We start from the raw sequence: 16,044 nt of genomic DNA, 5'->3' as shown, positions 1-16,044 counted from the left end.
CACCCTGGTGCTGGGGAGGCTGTGCTGTGGTGGGGCTCCTGAGGACATCTCATCTGGTGTACCCCCCACCCCAGGGAAGCCTCTGCCTGGCCCAGGAGCACCAGTGCTGGCACTGGGTTCCCCAGTGAGGACTCTGCTTTGCCCAGGAGTGGCACTAAGATACCCAAGGGCTGTACTGAGTTGCCCATTGATGGCACTGAGGGCTGTCCAGGGATGGGATCAAGTTGCCCAGGGGTGGTACTGGGTTGTACAGAGTTCCTAGAATCCTGGAATGGTTTGTGTTAGAAAGGACCTTAAAGCTCTTCTAAAGCCATGGGCAGGGACACTTCCACCAGCCCAGGTTGCTCCAAGCCCCATCCAACCTTGCCTTGAACACTAAGGTGGCACTGGGTTGCCTGGGGTGGCCCTGGGTTGCCCACTGAGGGCACTGAGTTCATAGGACCATGCAATATCCCAGGTTGGAAGAGACTCATAAGGATCAGTGAGTCCAGCTCCTCACAGGACTACTTTCAACTAAATCAGGTGGCCAAGAGCATTATCCATCATCCAACAGCTGCACATGGTTGCCCAGGGGCTGCACAAAGCTGCCCAGCGAGGGCAGGAGGTTGCCCAGGGCAGGATCTGGGATGCCACGTGAGGGTGTTTACTGGCCCCAGGTTGCCCCCCCAGCACCCTGTGCTGCCCTGTGGCCATTGCTGTGGCCATCACAGGGAGGTTCAATGGTCAGAACAGGTCACAGAGCCCGGTCACAGGTCACAGAACCCCTTCACCCACCGTAGAACCCAGTCTCCCTCTGCAGAACCCCACTGCCCATAGCAACAGTGCCCTGGCCCTGTGGTGCCAGCACACTGGGGCTGGGGCAGAGCCAGGCAGTGCCACCACCAAGCGCAGCACCACAGCGATGAGGAGCAGCACCCCCACAACCCCACACCCCTGAGCACAGCCACACTCACAGCTACAGGGGAGCCTGTGCTTCCACTGGGACGGGAGGACCAGCAAAGCAGGTACTTCTCCTCAGCCCCAAATGTCTCTTATAGCATCCAAATATACCCAAACTGGGTGGTCAGCAGCTCCTGCTGTGTGTCTGTGTTCAGGGAGGGTAGAAAGTACCACCCTGGCATGGCTTATCCTGAGGGGGATGCAGGGCCATTTAATTCAGCTGGAAATGCACGGAAAAGTAACTCCAGGCCATTCCCAAGGGTTTTTTCTCTCCTGAATGCTTGTCTGTCAGTGTCTGAAAGGGAAGGATTTCTTTGCAGGGGTGGGAGCCAGGGAAACCATCTCCCACTCTCTGAATGCTGTTTCCTAGGTGTGAGTTTATAATAATAAAATGGATGATAAATAATAAAATTTTTGATAAATAATAATAAATAAGTGGCTTGGAGCTAGGGAATGGCAGTGGCTTATCCCTAGCAGGGAGAAAAGGGCTGGAGTGACTGGTTTGTGGGAACCCCCACACGGTGGGTTTTGTTGGACCTGAGCACAGACATCTCATCCTCAGTTCTGCCAAACTGGCTCAGAGGGCTGCGTTTGTGAAAGCTTTTTTTGCTAAATTTAAGGGTATTAGGGGAAGAACATGTCCCTGCCACATAAGAACTTCACTAGATTGAAAGGGAAAATGAAGGTATAATAGGAAATACGGAATAAGAAATAAAGGAATAAGGAAAATGAAGGTATCAGATCTGTCATCCTTCTTGGCTGCCATGATTTGTTCCTCTCCTCATTTCAAGACCTGACACTGGATACCACCAGCAGAGTGAAATCCCTGTTTATCCAGGTACTTGGGATGCTGTCAGAAGGGATTTGTTTTTGAGAGATTTAGGCCTGTACAGGCACAGTGTGGGTACCTTGGGCATCACTGGCTGTATCACAGGTTGTGTGTGTTGCTGTGAGAAGTGAGACAAGGGCAGGAACTGACTGAATGAGGTTTTCTTCTGCCTCCTTTGTGCAGGACACGTCCCTGACAGCAGCATTCCACAATGGAGCTCTACGGCTATCCCTTAAAAGCAAAGTTTACCTATCCAAAACCACCCCCCAGCAAGATCCTGCCTGCCACCAGCACCGTGGCTGCAAGCTACAAGAACCGGATTCCTTACCAGCCGGAGAGCATCAGCCTCCCCTGGATGCCCAACGCCTACTACAAAGCAGCTGCCCTCAACCCAACTCTGGCTCCCCTTTCCGAAAGCTTCCCAGGGCTACCCCCCACCAAGATAATTCCCTTCATTTCCGAGAGGCCGGACGGTGTCTTCACCCGGCACACCCTCGACGACTGGCACAGGTCCAACATGACCAACTACAAGGAGTCGGAGACCACCCGGCACAACGCGGAGCGCCTGCGGGCCGACCTCAACCGCACCATCAAGGACGTGTACCAGCAGGCCAAGAGGACCCAGGGGGAGAGCACCAAGAACCTGGGAGAACGTGTCAATGACATAGAGTACTGGAAGTCGGAGCTCTGCCTCGAGCTGGATGCCATGATCAGGGAGACCAACTCCCTGACGGACATGCAGAAGCGGCTGGAGAGAGCCCTGGCCGACACCGAGGGCCCCTTCCAGGTAAGGACCCTGCCCTGTGGGCCACGAGCTGTGGCCTCCTGCCAGAGCATCTGCAGCCATTCAAATTCGACTAATAAAGTTTCATTACAGCTCTGTAACATCTAGAAAGTTTTTATTAAGAGCCCATTAGTTCTGTCAGGAATAAACAAATCCCCTGCCATCTGCTGCGTCCCTCCCCCCCGCCACCGGCGCAGGCTGAGCACATCAGGACAGGATTTGTTTAGCCAAATATTTTTATCTCCAAAATCCTGGTTTGGGAGATAAAAGCCCGTGTCTCACCACGAGGCTCTGGTGAGGTCAGCATCGAGCCTGACACAGGTCCCTGTATTCAGCTGTGGTGGCAGCAGGGACACGTGGGCTCCCTCGCATCGATTTAATGCTGATGTTGCACTCGGCTGCTCGTCGTCAGCTAAGCCAGAGCAGTTTTTCCCGTGCTGTCATCTCTGTGCACACCTATAATTTCTTTTCATACATTACTTGACATGGGCACCACCCCTGTAGGGAACCCTGCCCCTGCAGCCAGCACTGATGGCATGGCATGTCCCCAACAGGTCGCTCACAAGTGCTTGCTTAACCGGGAGAAGAGGATGGGCATCGACCTAGTCCACGACGACGTGGAGAAACAGCTCATCACAGTAAGTCTGGCAGCACACATCATGTGTTAGAGTTATTTTTACCTAAACTACCCTAAACAGGTTTTGCAGCCCTGTTCCCTGCCTGGCTCCTTAGTGCTGGTGAGGTGCTAAGCTCTTCAACCCCCCAAAACCTGCTGCATTCCCCCCAAAGAGAGGAAGGAGTAGCTGAAAACCAACTGTGTTCGTGTGGCATATTGGGGTCCCCTGCCCTTCTTCATGGAGTTTGTGAGACAGCCCTGCCAGCACAGGAGCAGTATCTATCTGTGTGATATATCTCTGTATCTATAGAACATTATATATATATTGCACACAGATGCACACACAGATATGCAGAAGGCACTGTGTGCCCAGCAGCCTGTCTGGTTTTCCCAGCTATATTAGCTGATCTAATAAAAGATTTTACACCTCCCCCCAGCTTTGCTTTGCTCAGAGCAGTGTGGCTGCAGTAGGACTGTTGCTCTGTGTGCTCAGGCAATGGATTTGATAGAAATTGCAGAAACATGCACTCCTGCCTGCCTTTATATAGTCTGCTTTAAACTGTGAATAAAATCCAACACAATGAGAGCTGGCACAGCAAAGGGGATCCTAATGCAGGGAACAGTGAAACAGAATCACTGCAAAAGCATCACAAAACTGGGAAGGGAATTGCAGCCCCTGGGACTGTGATGCCACTGCTTTGTTGGAAGATTTTTCCTTGTAAGTCAGGCCCTAAAACATTAAAATCTTGGTTTAAAAGTCACAAGGTTTTAGGAAAGTTATCAGAGCTGATATCTCCATAAAGGCATTTTGGTTTTTAAGTGTCTGGCTCATATTCAGGCTATGGTTTCAGCTGGCTCCTGCACACAGGAGGGCTTAAAAATTCCTGAGTTTGGAGCACTGATCACCTGCCTCTGGAAGCTGGGGCTTCACAGGTGCAACAGGTTTGTGCTGGAGTCAAGTGAGCTGAGAGCAGCACATGCCTTCCCCTGGTAGGGCTGAGTGTTTCTTAGAAAGGACTGGGGATTTTGCACCAAAGGCCATCTCCTCTTGTCCCATATGGATGGGATCTCTTGTGGGGAGGAAGATATGTTGGGACTGGGGATGGGGATGTGCAGCACTGCTGATCCAGGCAACCACTGTGCCTGTTCATAGCAGGTCAGAATCTGGACCCATCTCCCTGTAGTGGAGCTAACCAGCCCTTGACATGGATGTCAAGATGAAAAAACACTTGAGAGCCCACCCTGAAAGTGATTTCAGAGGCCATGGCAGTGGCCACAGCCCCCTTCTGTCCCCTCCTGTCACTGGTTTGGGCTCAGCTGCACAAACATGTGCATTGGGGCTGGGGGGCCCTTTCTGCACCCCCTGTTTGCTTTGGGGGAAAGGCAAGCAGGGAAGTTCTCACTGTGTGCAAGGTTGGAGAGGCTCGAGGGGATGAGTGTGTCCAGGCCATGGATACTGATGGAGTTGTGTTTTACCTTTGCCCAGGAAATCAAGATCATCAGGTCCGTCCGGGAGAGGCTCCAGCAGTGCCTGAGCACCGTGAATGCCCAGCTCATGTAAGGAGGGGCTCCTCGTCTCTTGCTGCAGGACTGCTGTGCATTTTAATGTGAACCCCAGCAGGGCCCTACCCCACCCACTCCCTGCAGGTGTCAAACCCCTGCAGGCTCCATGGGAAGCGGGCAGGGATGCACACAGCGGGGTGGGCAGGAAACCATTCCCCCCTACACCCCACTGAGACCTGCTGTGTCTGGGCTGAAGGTGCAACAAGGAGGCCCGGCAGGAGCTGGAGAAGGACCTGGCTGACAAGCAGATGGGCCATCACATCGACAACAAGTGCTACCAGCTGAAGAACACCTCCAGAGGCATCCACTACTACCGAGGGGTGGAGCGGATCGATGCCACGTGAGTGCAGGCTGGGTGGCACTGGGGGGCCCAGGGAGGCACAGTGCCTCTCCCTGGCAGGGAGCTGGGTTTTCCCAGGCACATCCATCCCACCATCACCTCCAAGGGGTCGTTTCTCTCCGCTCACCATAAAGGGAGAACAGCCCTCCATCCAACACTCAGCAGGGGAGAGCGAGTCCAGCCTAATTAAACATTACATCAGGGTCCAGAGATCAGCCTGCAAGTGAATTCAGCCCAGCACCTCTGCACAGCCCATTAAGTTTGTGCATGTTTTCAAAGATGTGTCAGTGCTTGCCTGAGTGCTCTTCCCTGACGTAAAGTCTGGGGGGTTCACCCCTGCCTGGAGAGAGCCTGGCAGCGAGCTGGAATGACACACAAGATGAAGAAATAGAGACTGTTGTCCTGGGACAGGGTTCAGCTGCTTTTGGGTGCCAGGAATTCGGCTTTGGCTCTGTAGTAAATGAACTAAGCACTTGCAGAGATATGCCCTAAGTGGCAAAGGGCTGAGGGAATAAATCTCCTGCTCACACAGACACACACAGTTTATGGAGAGGCACAGATTGTTTCAATTTTTCTAACAGTTTGAGTGGTTATTCACAGTAGAGCTCAGATGTATTTAGACAGGCAAATGAATTGCAAGGGATTGATGCTAAAATTCAGAGGGGGGGTAAAATGTGCCGAGAATCAGCAGGTTTTAAATGGAGCTTATGTGGTATTTAAGTCTTTTGTTGACCTTGTTCTGGACTACTGCATAGGCAGGAACTTCATCCCAAACACGCAGACAGGGAATGGAGTGGGATCTAATGCTTGTTCAGTTTAGTGTGAATCTGAGATGGGCTGTGAGCAAAATGAATTGACTTCGATCTGTGTGTTGTCATGGAGCTGGGAATCCCTTGACAATTAGTGCCTCAAACATGGAAATAGGGGATCTGTTTGGAATCTCTGCTTTTTCTGGGAGAATCTTTGGTTTGTCTGAGCTTTCATAGGTTGTCTTCATGAGCAGGTCATCATTTAATAAACATCATTGAACAAATAGGGTCCAGATGTTTCACTTTCATCTGATTTAATTAAGAGCATCGATTTAATCTACATTTGACCCTCACTGCTCGCTGGCAGGATCCATCACAGAATCCCAGGATATGCTGAGTTGGAAGGGACCCACAGGGATCATCAAGTCCAACTCCTGGCCCTGCACAGGCCCATCCCCAAGAGTCACCCCCTGTGCCCCAGAGGATCAGCCAAACCCTCCTGGAGCTCTGGCAGCCTTGGGGCTGTGCCCACTGCCCTGGGGAGCCTGGGCAGTGCCCAACCAGCCTCTGGGGGAAGAACCTTTGCCTGAGATCCAACCTGAGCCTGCCCTGACACAGCTCCAGCCATTCCCTGGCTGCTGTCCCTGGTCCCCCCAGAGCAGAGCTCAGTCCCTGCCCCTCCTCTGCCCCTGCCCAGGAAGGTGGAACTGCAGTGAGGTCTCCCCTCAGTCTCCTCTTCTCCAGCTGAACACACCAAGTGCCCTCAGTGTCCTCCCACGCCTTCAAATCAAGGCCCTTCCCCATCCTCACTCCCTCCTTTGGATGCTCCACAAGAGTTTAATATCTTATACAGTGGTGCCCAAAACAATATTCCAGGTGAGGCTGCCCCAGGTCGGAGCAGGGCGGGACACGACCGCCCTCCGCAGCGGGGGCTGATCCGGGGCCTCTCCTTTCCCCCCCTCAGGATCTCGGTGCCGGAGACGTGGGCCAGGTTCACGGACAACAACATCTTCCGCTCGCAGAGCCAGCGGGCCACCTCGGCCAAGCTGCGGGCGAGCACGGAGAGCGTCCTCATGGGCACGGCCGACGAGATGTGGCGCCAGTTCAGCAAGGTCAACGACGCCTTCACCAGCCGCATCACCGAGACCGCCAACGCCAAGAGCAAGATCCAGACCCACCTGGCCAAGGTAGCCTGGCACCCCTTCCCGCTCTAGCTTCATCCCAAGGGATGGTTGTCCGTGTCCTGCCTCTGCCAAGCAGAGGAAGTGGAGGTCAGTGATGGGCTCGCCAGTGGGTCTCATGGGAGGCTTCCTGAGAAGTGCTTGAGGCTGTGTTGATTGAGGCTGGGCTTGCTGATGCCACATCCTTAAATGAGGAGCCATTAAAAACTTTCCCTCTGTTAGGGATGATGGATGGATGAGCAGTTCTTGCAAGCAGTAATTTTGGGAAGCTGGGAATTCAGTAGGTCCACCACTGCTCCTAAACCTCCTCTGATGTGACAGCAATAGCAAAGAGATGCTTTTCCCTGAAAACTCTGCTGGATCTGTGCCTGGATATGTGGCACAGTGACAGTGGTCTGAGCCCAGGGTCTGCTTATGGAGCTTGGTTTCTTTCCTGCATCCAGGCAGGAGAAAAGGGAAATGATGTCATCACTTGAGCAGATATTTTTCAATTAATACACATGTTTGTGTTTCACGCCAGACACGGCAGGAAATCTTCCAGATCGAGACGAAGATACAAGTCATCCAAAAAACCATAAAGGACAAAGAGGTTCAGTTAAAAGTGGCTCAGACCCGGCTGGATGAGCGCACGAGGAGACCGAACGTGGAGCTGTGCCGGGACACTGCCCAGATCCGGTAAGGCAGGAGGGCAGGGTCCCTGAGGAGGCACTGGGGGTGGCACTCAGGAGCATCACTGGGTGACAAAAATCAGCTTTTTTTTCCTTTTCCTAAATCATCCTTCCATAAGTGCCCTGGTGGAATCCAAAGCAATGAGCAGTTGTCCCAGCCTCGGGGTGCTGGGGCAGCTCTGCACCCATGACAGAGGTTGTGCACCATGGCCGGGTACAACCTGGTGCCACCCCACAAGGGACTGGATTTTTCCCACTTGGGTAAAACTCAGCCTCTCCTGCCTCACCCAGGTGGCTGGATGTGCTCAGTTTTGAAGGATAAGCCCTTTATTCTCCCTATTGTGGCCCTCCAGTATATGAAGGGGGCTTATAAAAAGGAGGGAGAGGGACTTTTTATATGGGCAGATAGTGACAGGACAAGGGGGAATGGCTTCCCACTGCCAGAGGGCTGGGTTAGATGGGGTATGGGGAAGAAATTCTTCCCTGGGAGGGTGGGGAGGCCCTGGCACAGGTTGCCCAGAGAAGCTGTGGCTGCCCCATCCCTGGAAGTGTCCAAGGCCAGGTTGGACAGGGCTTGTAGCAACCTGGGCTATGGAAGGTGTCTCTGCCTGTGGCAGGGGGTGGAACTGGATGATCTTGAAGGTCCCTTCTGACCCAAACCATCCTGTGATTGATGTCTGTGATTCTATGATTCAACTCTCTGACAAGCTCATGTTGAGAGCCCTTAGCTCCTTCCTTTTGGGTAACTCCAAGAAGGGTGCACCACATGGAGAACCAGTAAGAGCTGTCCTCCCCACCCTGGGGACACTGGGGACACTCCCCAGAGGGCTGTGGCAAAGCAGGTTGCCCTCAGTGCCCTCTGTGAGGCACCCAAACTTCACACCTCCTCCAGGAAGCCCTCTGAGCATGGTTCCCTTTAAATAATGATTTAAACCCAGCCCCAGAGCTGGTTCAGCATCTCACACGCTGTTGTTTTTTCCATCCTCCACTTGTTTCACATTCACTTTTAGCCTCTCCCAGCTGCCCTGTTCTGCTGTGTGAGCCTGTGTGGGTGTGGGTAGGGCCCCAGCACAGGGAAGTGCAGGAGGGTGAACCAACAAACCCTCAAACCCAAGCAGAGGTGGGAAACCACAGCTGCTCATCCCTCTTCTCAGTGGGACGAGCTGCTCTGGCAGACACTGCACACACCCAAAGCCTGGCCCTGAGATCAGGGTCAGGTTGTTGTTTGGAGCATGGTGCTAATAACACCAAGGCTGTGGGTTTGACCCATGTATGGGCCATTCACTGTCGTCCCTTCCAACTCAGAAGTTCTGTGAAATCTGTGAAGTTTGAAAGCTGAGTAAGTTTGAAGCCTTAGAGCAAACTTACCCCTTCCTCTCCATGGAGGAGCTCTTCCCTCAGCATTGTATCTGGCAGGAATGGGGGGTCCAAATCGGTCTGATCCTGCTGATGGGGGAAATCCTGTGCTCAAAGGGCCCATCAGCAATGCTCTGCTGGAAACCACTGCCGTGACGGGACTGCTAATGGGGGTTCTTACTGTCTTCCAGCCTTGTCCAAGAGGTCAATGAAATCAATGAGACCCTCAGGAACCTTCACCAGTGCCTCAGAGCCTCTGAGGACATGCTGCAAATGCTGGTCCGTTCCAAGGCTGTCTTGGAGCACGACCTGGTCATCAAGAACAACTCGCTCTTCATCGACCAGGAGAGGTGCATGGGGATGCGCAAGACCTATCCCAGCACCGTGCAGATCCTGGGATATGTCTCGGCAGGGCTCACCTGAGCACGGGGAGTGTCTGCCGGGGGACACATTCCCAGTTTTGTTACGGTTCTTTGCAAATAGATTGTTACGATTTCACGGCCGCGTCAGAGTTTCATTTCCTCCTCTAAACCCTGAGTAGAAGTCGAATGATTGGTTGGTTTGGTGTGTGGTTCATACCAGGATAATTCAATCCCCCCCCCTTTGGTTTTTCTCTTTCACTCTGTGCCAGAAAGGAGCTGAAAATATCCTGTATGACACTAAGAGTAAATCCACCCACAGGGATCCATTCCTACCCTTCCAGTCTGTGATTTTAGGACAAAAACTGTCGTGTCTTCCTCTTTCTGAGTGTGTGTGATGTGGAAAAAGCACAAGGGGAAGTAAAGCTACTTGTCAGAGTAATTAGCTGCTGACATCCCTGATGTATTTTTAATGGTGCAGCCGAAGAAACACAAACTGTCCCGGAAAGAGCTGCAGGATGTGCTGTTCCTGAAGAGAAAAATCAGCGGTTTAAGCTGATTTCTAATGATAATTGTCTTGCTTTGGAAAAATTTAGAGTGCCATCGAAAATGAGGAAGTATATTTGACTAGTTAATTGTAGAGAATGCTGTGGATTTAATTTTGGGTTCCTAATTTAGCCTCCTGTGTGTAGTTTGTTGGTGGAAGCAGCACTTTGAAGATATAGAGATGAGTCAGTGCTGAAGTCAAACCCCCCAGCTGACACACAACCTGCTCTCTTGCTGTGGATCAGACTGATTTGACCAAGTATTGGAATTTTCAGAGGGATAAGTCTTCAATCAATCTGAGGCTCAGTGTGAAAGTCACTTTGCAAATTGTCTCCTTAGACTCACGTGTCACTTAGACACTCTGGAGTCTTTCACCCTCAGCAGCTGAGCTCAGGCTAAAGCCTGTAGGCACCAAGAATCCCAAAGGAGCAGAAGCTCAAATCCTTCCCCTCCCTCAGGAATCCAGGGCAGGGACCTCCCAGCCCAGTGTGGGGACTCCCAGGAGCTGAGAACATCTTTCCTTGTCTCACATCCCCAAGGGACTCCACCTCACCTGACAGACCCCTCTGCCCTCCCTGCTCCCCCCGGGGCAGCTCCTGAGAGCTGTACCCAGGTCCTGCCCAGCCTCAGTGTCTCGGCAGGATCTCCCTTCCCAGCAGCCCTAAACAGGAAGCAATTGTCTTTCTAACATTTTATTTTTTTTTTTACTAGCACTTTTGTCTCAAGGAGACTAAAAATAGATTTCCTCTACTTTGTGTGTATCTTGGAGCCGGAGTCCGTCGGAGGGAGCAGCCACCCCTTCTAAAGGAAAGATCCAAATGTAAGCAGGAAAAACTGCCCAGCTGATCACACCTTCCCTTTTTCCACTGATCTGCCTCCCCAAAATAAACTGATGGCAGACTGAACTCACAGGCACCTCTAGTTTTTTTAGCATCCTCCCCAGCTCTGTGCTGTTACTCTCCCTGTATTCCTTTCCTGAAGCCTTTCCCAACCTCTGGCGATTTTGGCTGCTCCACTGGTCTGAAGCCTTGCTCCAGACAGCTGGTTTTCAGGCAGAGCTGCCTGTTTTTTGGGTAGTGGGCCCTGTGAGTTTGTGCCCAGCTCAGTGTGGGGCAGCAAAGGCACCCAACAACCCCTTCCTGAAAGGTTCCAGCTCTCGAGTACCTGGAGCCAAGTCCTGGCACCAGCAACAGCTTCGCCTTCATTTCACTTCATTTCACTTCATTTCACTTTCACCTTTGTTTCTGAGTCATGTAAAAAACATCTGAGCTCTGTTTTTCAGCGAGGGCACACCAGTATCAGTCAGCACTTAAAGCCTCCTATTTCCTCCAGTGTTGCTTTCAGAGCTCCCCAAACACTCACCTTTCCCACTGGCCCAACTCCTTTAAGGCTTTCTCCTGACAGTATTTATGTGGTGTCACAATTCCCCAGCTCTTCATTTTCCCTTGCTGTCCTGCCCTCCTGATGCTCCTTTACACAACACTGCCAGAGCATTTCTTTCCTCTGTTCCAGCCACGACCAGAGGAATTTCAGTTGCAGCTTCTCTAATTTCTCTCACAAATACTTTCCACTTTCCTGCAGCAGATTTCCCAGACGTTAGAGAATTCCCAGGTCCCTTTGGGGTTTTGTTCTCTCCACGCCAGTTTTCCATAAGTTGACAGTATTGATGTTACTTCTGGCAGCTGATACTCCCAAATCTCCCCCAAACACTTTGATCACTGAATCCTACGTGTGCTTCCATGTGAGCTTTTTTTTTTTCCCATGACTGGAGCCAGCCCTGCCACAAAACTCCTGTAAAATGGCTCTCCAGGGAGGGGTTTGGGTGAAATTCCAACAGACACGTGGCTCATGGCCGGGTCTCCTGCCCACAGATGGATTTGTCTCCCATGACAGAGCTGCTGCTGAGTGAAGCTGCTCAGTCCAACCCCTCAGGGTTGGGTTTGGGGTTCAAACAGCCTCTATTTTTGATGTATTCCAGGAGCACGAAACAACATTCTGCTGATGTGTGAGATGCCTTTGCTGCTGTACCATGATATGATTTGCTTTTGTAGATCATTTCTAAATCCCATCCCTGGCCACCTTTGTGCCCTGATGTGATGTCTCCTTTCTCCAGTCTGAGGAACAACATGCTTGCTTTTATTGCTATTTATTGCTGGTTTATTGCTGGCTTTATCAGCCAAGTTGCTGAGAAGGTTAGTTTGTGGAAATTCCTTTGTATCTTACAACCATATTCCCACCCTTCTGCATCATTCCTTTTGCATCAGTCTTGCAGAGCTGTGTCTGTAAATTAATTGTTTAGTGACTGGAGGAAAGACAATAAATTAATAAAACCAGGACACTGTTGATTTTGTCAGTCCAGGATCCAGGTGAACACTCCAGGCAGGTCTATCAAGAAGCTTTTCAGAAAGGAGGTTTTGTTGCCTAAGAAAATACAAACAATTGAATTTCCTGGAAGAGTCTGATACAAATTTGGGTGAAATCAAAGCTTGCCAACCCCCTGTTAACACTATATTACATAACTAGTGCAGATTATTATGCTTGAGGGAGAGAGAATTCCCCAAAGAGCATCAAGAGTCAGAAAAAAAACCCAAACCCAACTCATTGCTATTGTGGAAAAAAAGGGAGAAAACTTTGGCAAAATGCTAAAGGAAAATTTGGGCAGTGGAGGATCACAGAAATGATTGTGCTGGCTCAGAGCAGAGTCCAGTGAGCAGCCTCTGCCAGAGCCAACAGGAGATGCTCAGATAAAAGCACAGAAGGCAGCAAGCACTCTGTGATATTTTCCCAGTCTACTTTCCCAGCTCCCAGCAATTAGCATCTCAAGGACTTCCTGAGCTGCCAGGGCTGTCCTTGGATTTGATATCCCCCCATGGATTTGTTTCACATGCTCTCGTTGCAGTTGTTCTCTGAGCCCGTGCGGAGTCGCAGCATCCGCTGTGATCCCCCAGCAGGAGCTGCAGGGCACGGAGCATCCTCCCCCTCAGGGCAGCAGTGACCACTCTGGGGACCCCGGAGGAGACTCCAAAAGGGACCAAACCCGGGACTGCTGGAGCCAAAAGTGTAAAACTCAATAGTTTGGGCAAAACGTGGCTCAAAGGTGGTTTAGACCTGTGTGCCCTGCAGGTTCAGCCTCACGGCAGGCTGGTTGCTGGTATCTGCTCTCAGAAGATGAGCATGAACCACCAGTTCTGGAAGTATGTGAGTGTGTTCAGAGTCATGTCCCAGTTGGGAAGCTTGGTTGACTTTTTGTGGGTTTTGGGGTCAGCGGGCAAATTTTGGTTTCACTGAAGTCAGTGGGATTTTCTCCAGTGATTTCAGCCTGGCTCCATCAGTGCTGACGACTGGCTGGGAGTGGAAAGGAAAAAAGTTGGGTAAAGTTGGTTTTGGGGCATGAATGCAGACAGGACTGAGATGTTTTATAAATTCTTCTTGGTTTGGTGAAAAACAAAAGTCAGGAAAAGTAAGTAAATTCCTCCAAGATGTATTAGACCTTTTGTTACAGATGTTTGCTGACTGTAAAAGTCTACTCTCCTGTTTTTTTCTGCTTGAAATGTGTTTTCCAATAGCCATTCCACCAGTGTATATGTATTTTTATATATGTATATATATGTGCATATGTGTTGTTTGGGGGAGCATTATAGATTCTCTACAAAATGTGAGTCAAACCATATCTTGCTCTGCTCCTTTTCCCAGTTGCCCAGTTGTTTAAAAACAGGGTTTTGCCCTCCTTGTTCCATTCCCAGCCCCACACGAGCTATGGGATCACTGATGGCAGGGCAGATTTCTGCCCCTTCCCTTTGCATTTCCAATCCTCTCTTGCTAATGGTCTTGATCACCAGGATAGGAAACAGGAAGCAAGTCCCTAAAATTGTGATGACAGAGCAAAATCTTGAGGTTAAACATGAAGACATAGAGAGGAAATCTTGTCTTTGTAGTTTGAAAATGCTTGTTTTAGGAGTGGTTTCATTCACCTGGCCCAGGGTAGGGGACGAGCAGAGCTCCTGATGTGCTGGTTCAGGTGATGCCCAGACACAGTTCAATGAGGCTTAGGTCCTTTTCAATCCATCACTGCCATGTCAGATTAGCATCTGAGCCCCTTAAAGTGTTATAAACCCCACTTTCTCTCCTCAATTCTCATTAGTTTATTCCAGAATTTCAAGCTGAAGCGTTGTGTCTGGAGCGATCCCACGGAATAGATTCAAAGCAAGAAATCCACGTTTCACCCGGTGTTTACACAACCCGTCAGCCTTCAGGGTATTCCCAGCACAGCCTGTGGCCAACTTTGTTTGTACACAAAACATTTCTCCAATTTATTATGGTGCCTGCTTTCCTTTAGGCTGTGATGGCCGAGCTCACCCCGAGTGTGAGCAGGGGCAGCTTTGGAGCCCATGATGGGAAACGCCAGGAGATCCTCCAGCCCACGTTGGGTCAGGTGGTGACACCTCTCCAGCAAAACCTCCAGGGCTCTGTGTGAACATCCTCACTTTCTCACCTCCTTTTCTCTCCCTGGACAGTCACCATCCAACATCTCTGGCTCGTGGTGCTCCCTGCAGCAGCAGAGTCCCTGGCACCAGAGCTGGCACAGCACGTGCTCAGCAAGTGCTTTTCCAAAGCCCTGCTCTCTTTGGATGATGTACATTTCCAAGAGAAGTGTCCATGGAGCACAGGAGTGATGTGCGCTTCTCTCTGGGATCCCTCCACTGTTTCCAATCCATGACTCTCAGCCAAAACAGGCTTCATGACCTGCAGGCTATTCTTTCCCCTGATTTCAGTTTCAGATATTTCTGCTTTTGGCACCTTTTCCAGAACTGAAACTGCAGTGGTTTTGCTTGCCCACATTCATGGAGGAGCTGAGGAGCAGAATGTCACCCCCACACCTCCCCTACCATGCATCATCTCGCTCTGCTTTCGGAGAAAACGTTGGATATTTTGTCCAGAGACAGCAGCAACTGAGATTTCAGACCTACAACCCAAATCAGAAGAGGGTCTCTAACAGCAGACTGGATCACAGCCCCGGGGGATAAGACCCTTCTCACTCTGTGTTTGTGCAGCCCTGAGCGTGGGGGCTCCTTCTGCACAGAGGAAAACCAGCCCAAAATAGCCTCGTTAGCCAGGAAAGTACCGATGGTGGCCCAGATGTTTCAGTCCCCTGGGGTTTGCAGCCACAGGTGGCACTGGCAGGCAGCAGCGTCCCAGGGTGCAGGGGGTGGAAGCAGCAGAGAAATGGGCTGGCATTTTTTGGAGGGGAGGGCAGATTGCATCCTTTGGAATGTCGTTCCAGCCGCTGGCCTCCCTCCCCCGACCCCTACGGAGCGCTCTGAACTCCCACTCGCTGGCTAACGACGGGACCCCTTGCGTGAGTGTGAGGAGCCAGAGCCAGCGCTGCAGGGAACACGCCTCTGCCTGCCAGGAGGAGGGAGCCAAGCACGCTCCTCTCCCTCTTTTCTCCCAAGATTTCCAGTCTCGGTGGCTGGATGCCGACTTCCCTCGTCTGTGCAACAACGCGGGATTAGCTTGGAGCTGGTGTGTGAGGAGGGGAAGAGGTGAAGGGGAGGTTGGTGTGAGTGCTCAGGACTCCCAGGAGCGTGCAGGTCCCCGGGGGGTGGGGGCTGGACTGTGTGTGAGCTTTATATCAACAGATTAGCTGGGGGTGAGGAATGAGTGAGGGCTGCTGAGCAGCCACTCCTTCCTCCCCGAGCACCTAAGTCTAGAATCACAGCATAGTTTGGGTTGGAAAGACCTTCAAGATCATCCAGTGCCACCCCCTGCCATGGGCAGGGACACCTTCCACTAGCCCAGGTTGCTCCAAGCCCCGTCCAACCTTGGACACTTCCAGGGATGGGGCAGCCACAGCTTCTCTGGGCAACCTGTGCCAGGGCCTCCCCACCCTCACAGGGGAGAATTTCTTCTCAATATCCCATCTAACCCTGCCCTTTGTCAGTGGGAAGCCATTCCCCCTTGTCCTGTCACTCCATGCCCTTTGCAGCCCCTTTAGGCACTGGAAGGGGCTTTAAGGTCTCCCCAGAACCTTTCTTCTCCAGGCTGAACAGCCCCAGCTCTCCCAGTGTCCTCCAGCGTTTTGAAAAATCTCACCCTCCATTTAGTGAAAAGTTG

General features: G+C 51.5%; 1 protein-coding gene across 1 annotated transcript; it reads left to right on the top strand.

Annotated features, from left to right (window-relative positions):
* The first annotated feature begins 796 nt into the window (after nucleotides 1-796).
* TEKT3 (tektin 3) lies at nucleotides 797-9,517 on the top strand. The gene is made up of 8 exons (XM_051797529.1): nucleotides 797-1,004; nucleotides 1,952-2,555; nucleotides 3,107-3,190; nucleotides 4,655-4,725; nucleotides 4,928-5,071; nucleotides 6,785-7,007; nucleotides 7,522-7,676; nucleotides 9,217-9,517. The coding sequence occupies exons 2-8, from the start codon at nucleotides 1,980-1,982 to the stop codon at nucleotides 9,446-9,448; spliced, it is 1,485 nt and encodes a 494-aa protein (XP_051653489.1). The 5' UTR covers nucleotides 797-1,004; nucleotides 1,952-1,979; the 3' UTR covers nucleotides 9,449-9,517.
* Nucleotides 9,518-16,044: the final 6,527 nt, after the last annotated feature.

The sequence above is a fragment of the Manacus candei genome, unplaced genomic scaffold (genome assembly GCF_025592945.1).
Source record: "Manacus candei isolate 608988 ecotype Guabito, Panama unplaced genomic scaffold, ASM2559294v1 h1tg000047l, whole genome shotgun sequence".
Classification (NCBI taxonomy): Eukaryota; Metazoa; Chordata; class Aves; order Passeriformes; family Pipridae; genus Manacus; species Manacus candei.
Note: the sequence above shows the minus strand (reverse complement) of the source record. Positions and strands in the feature narration are given on the sequence as shown.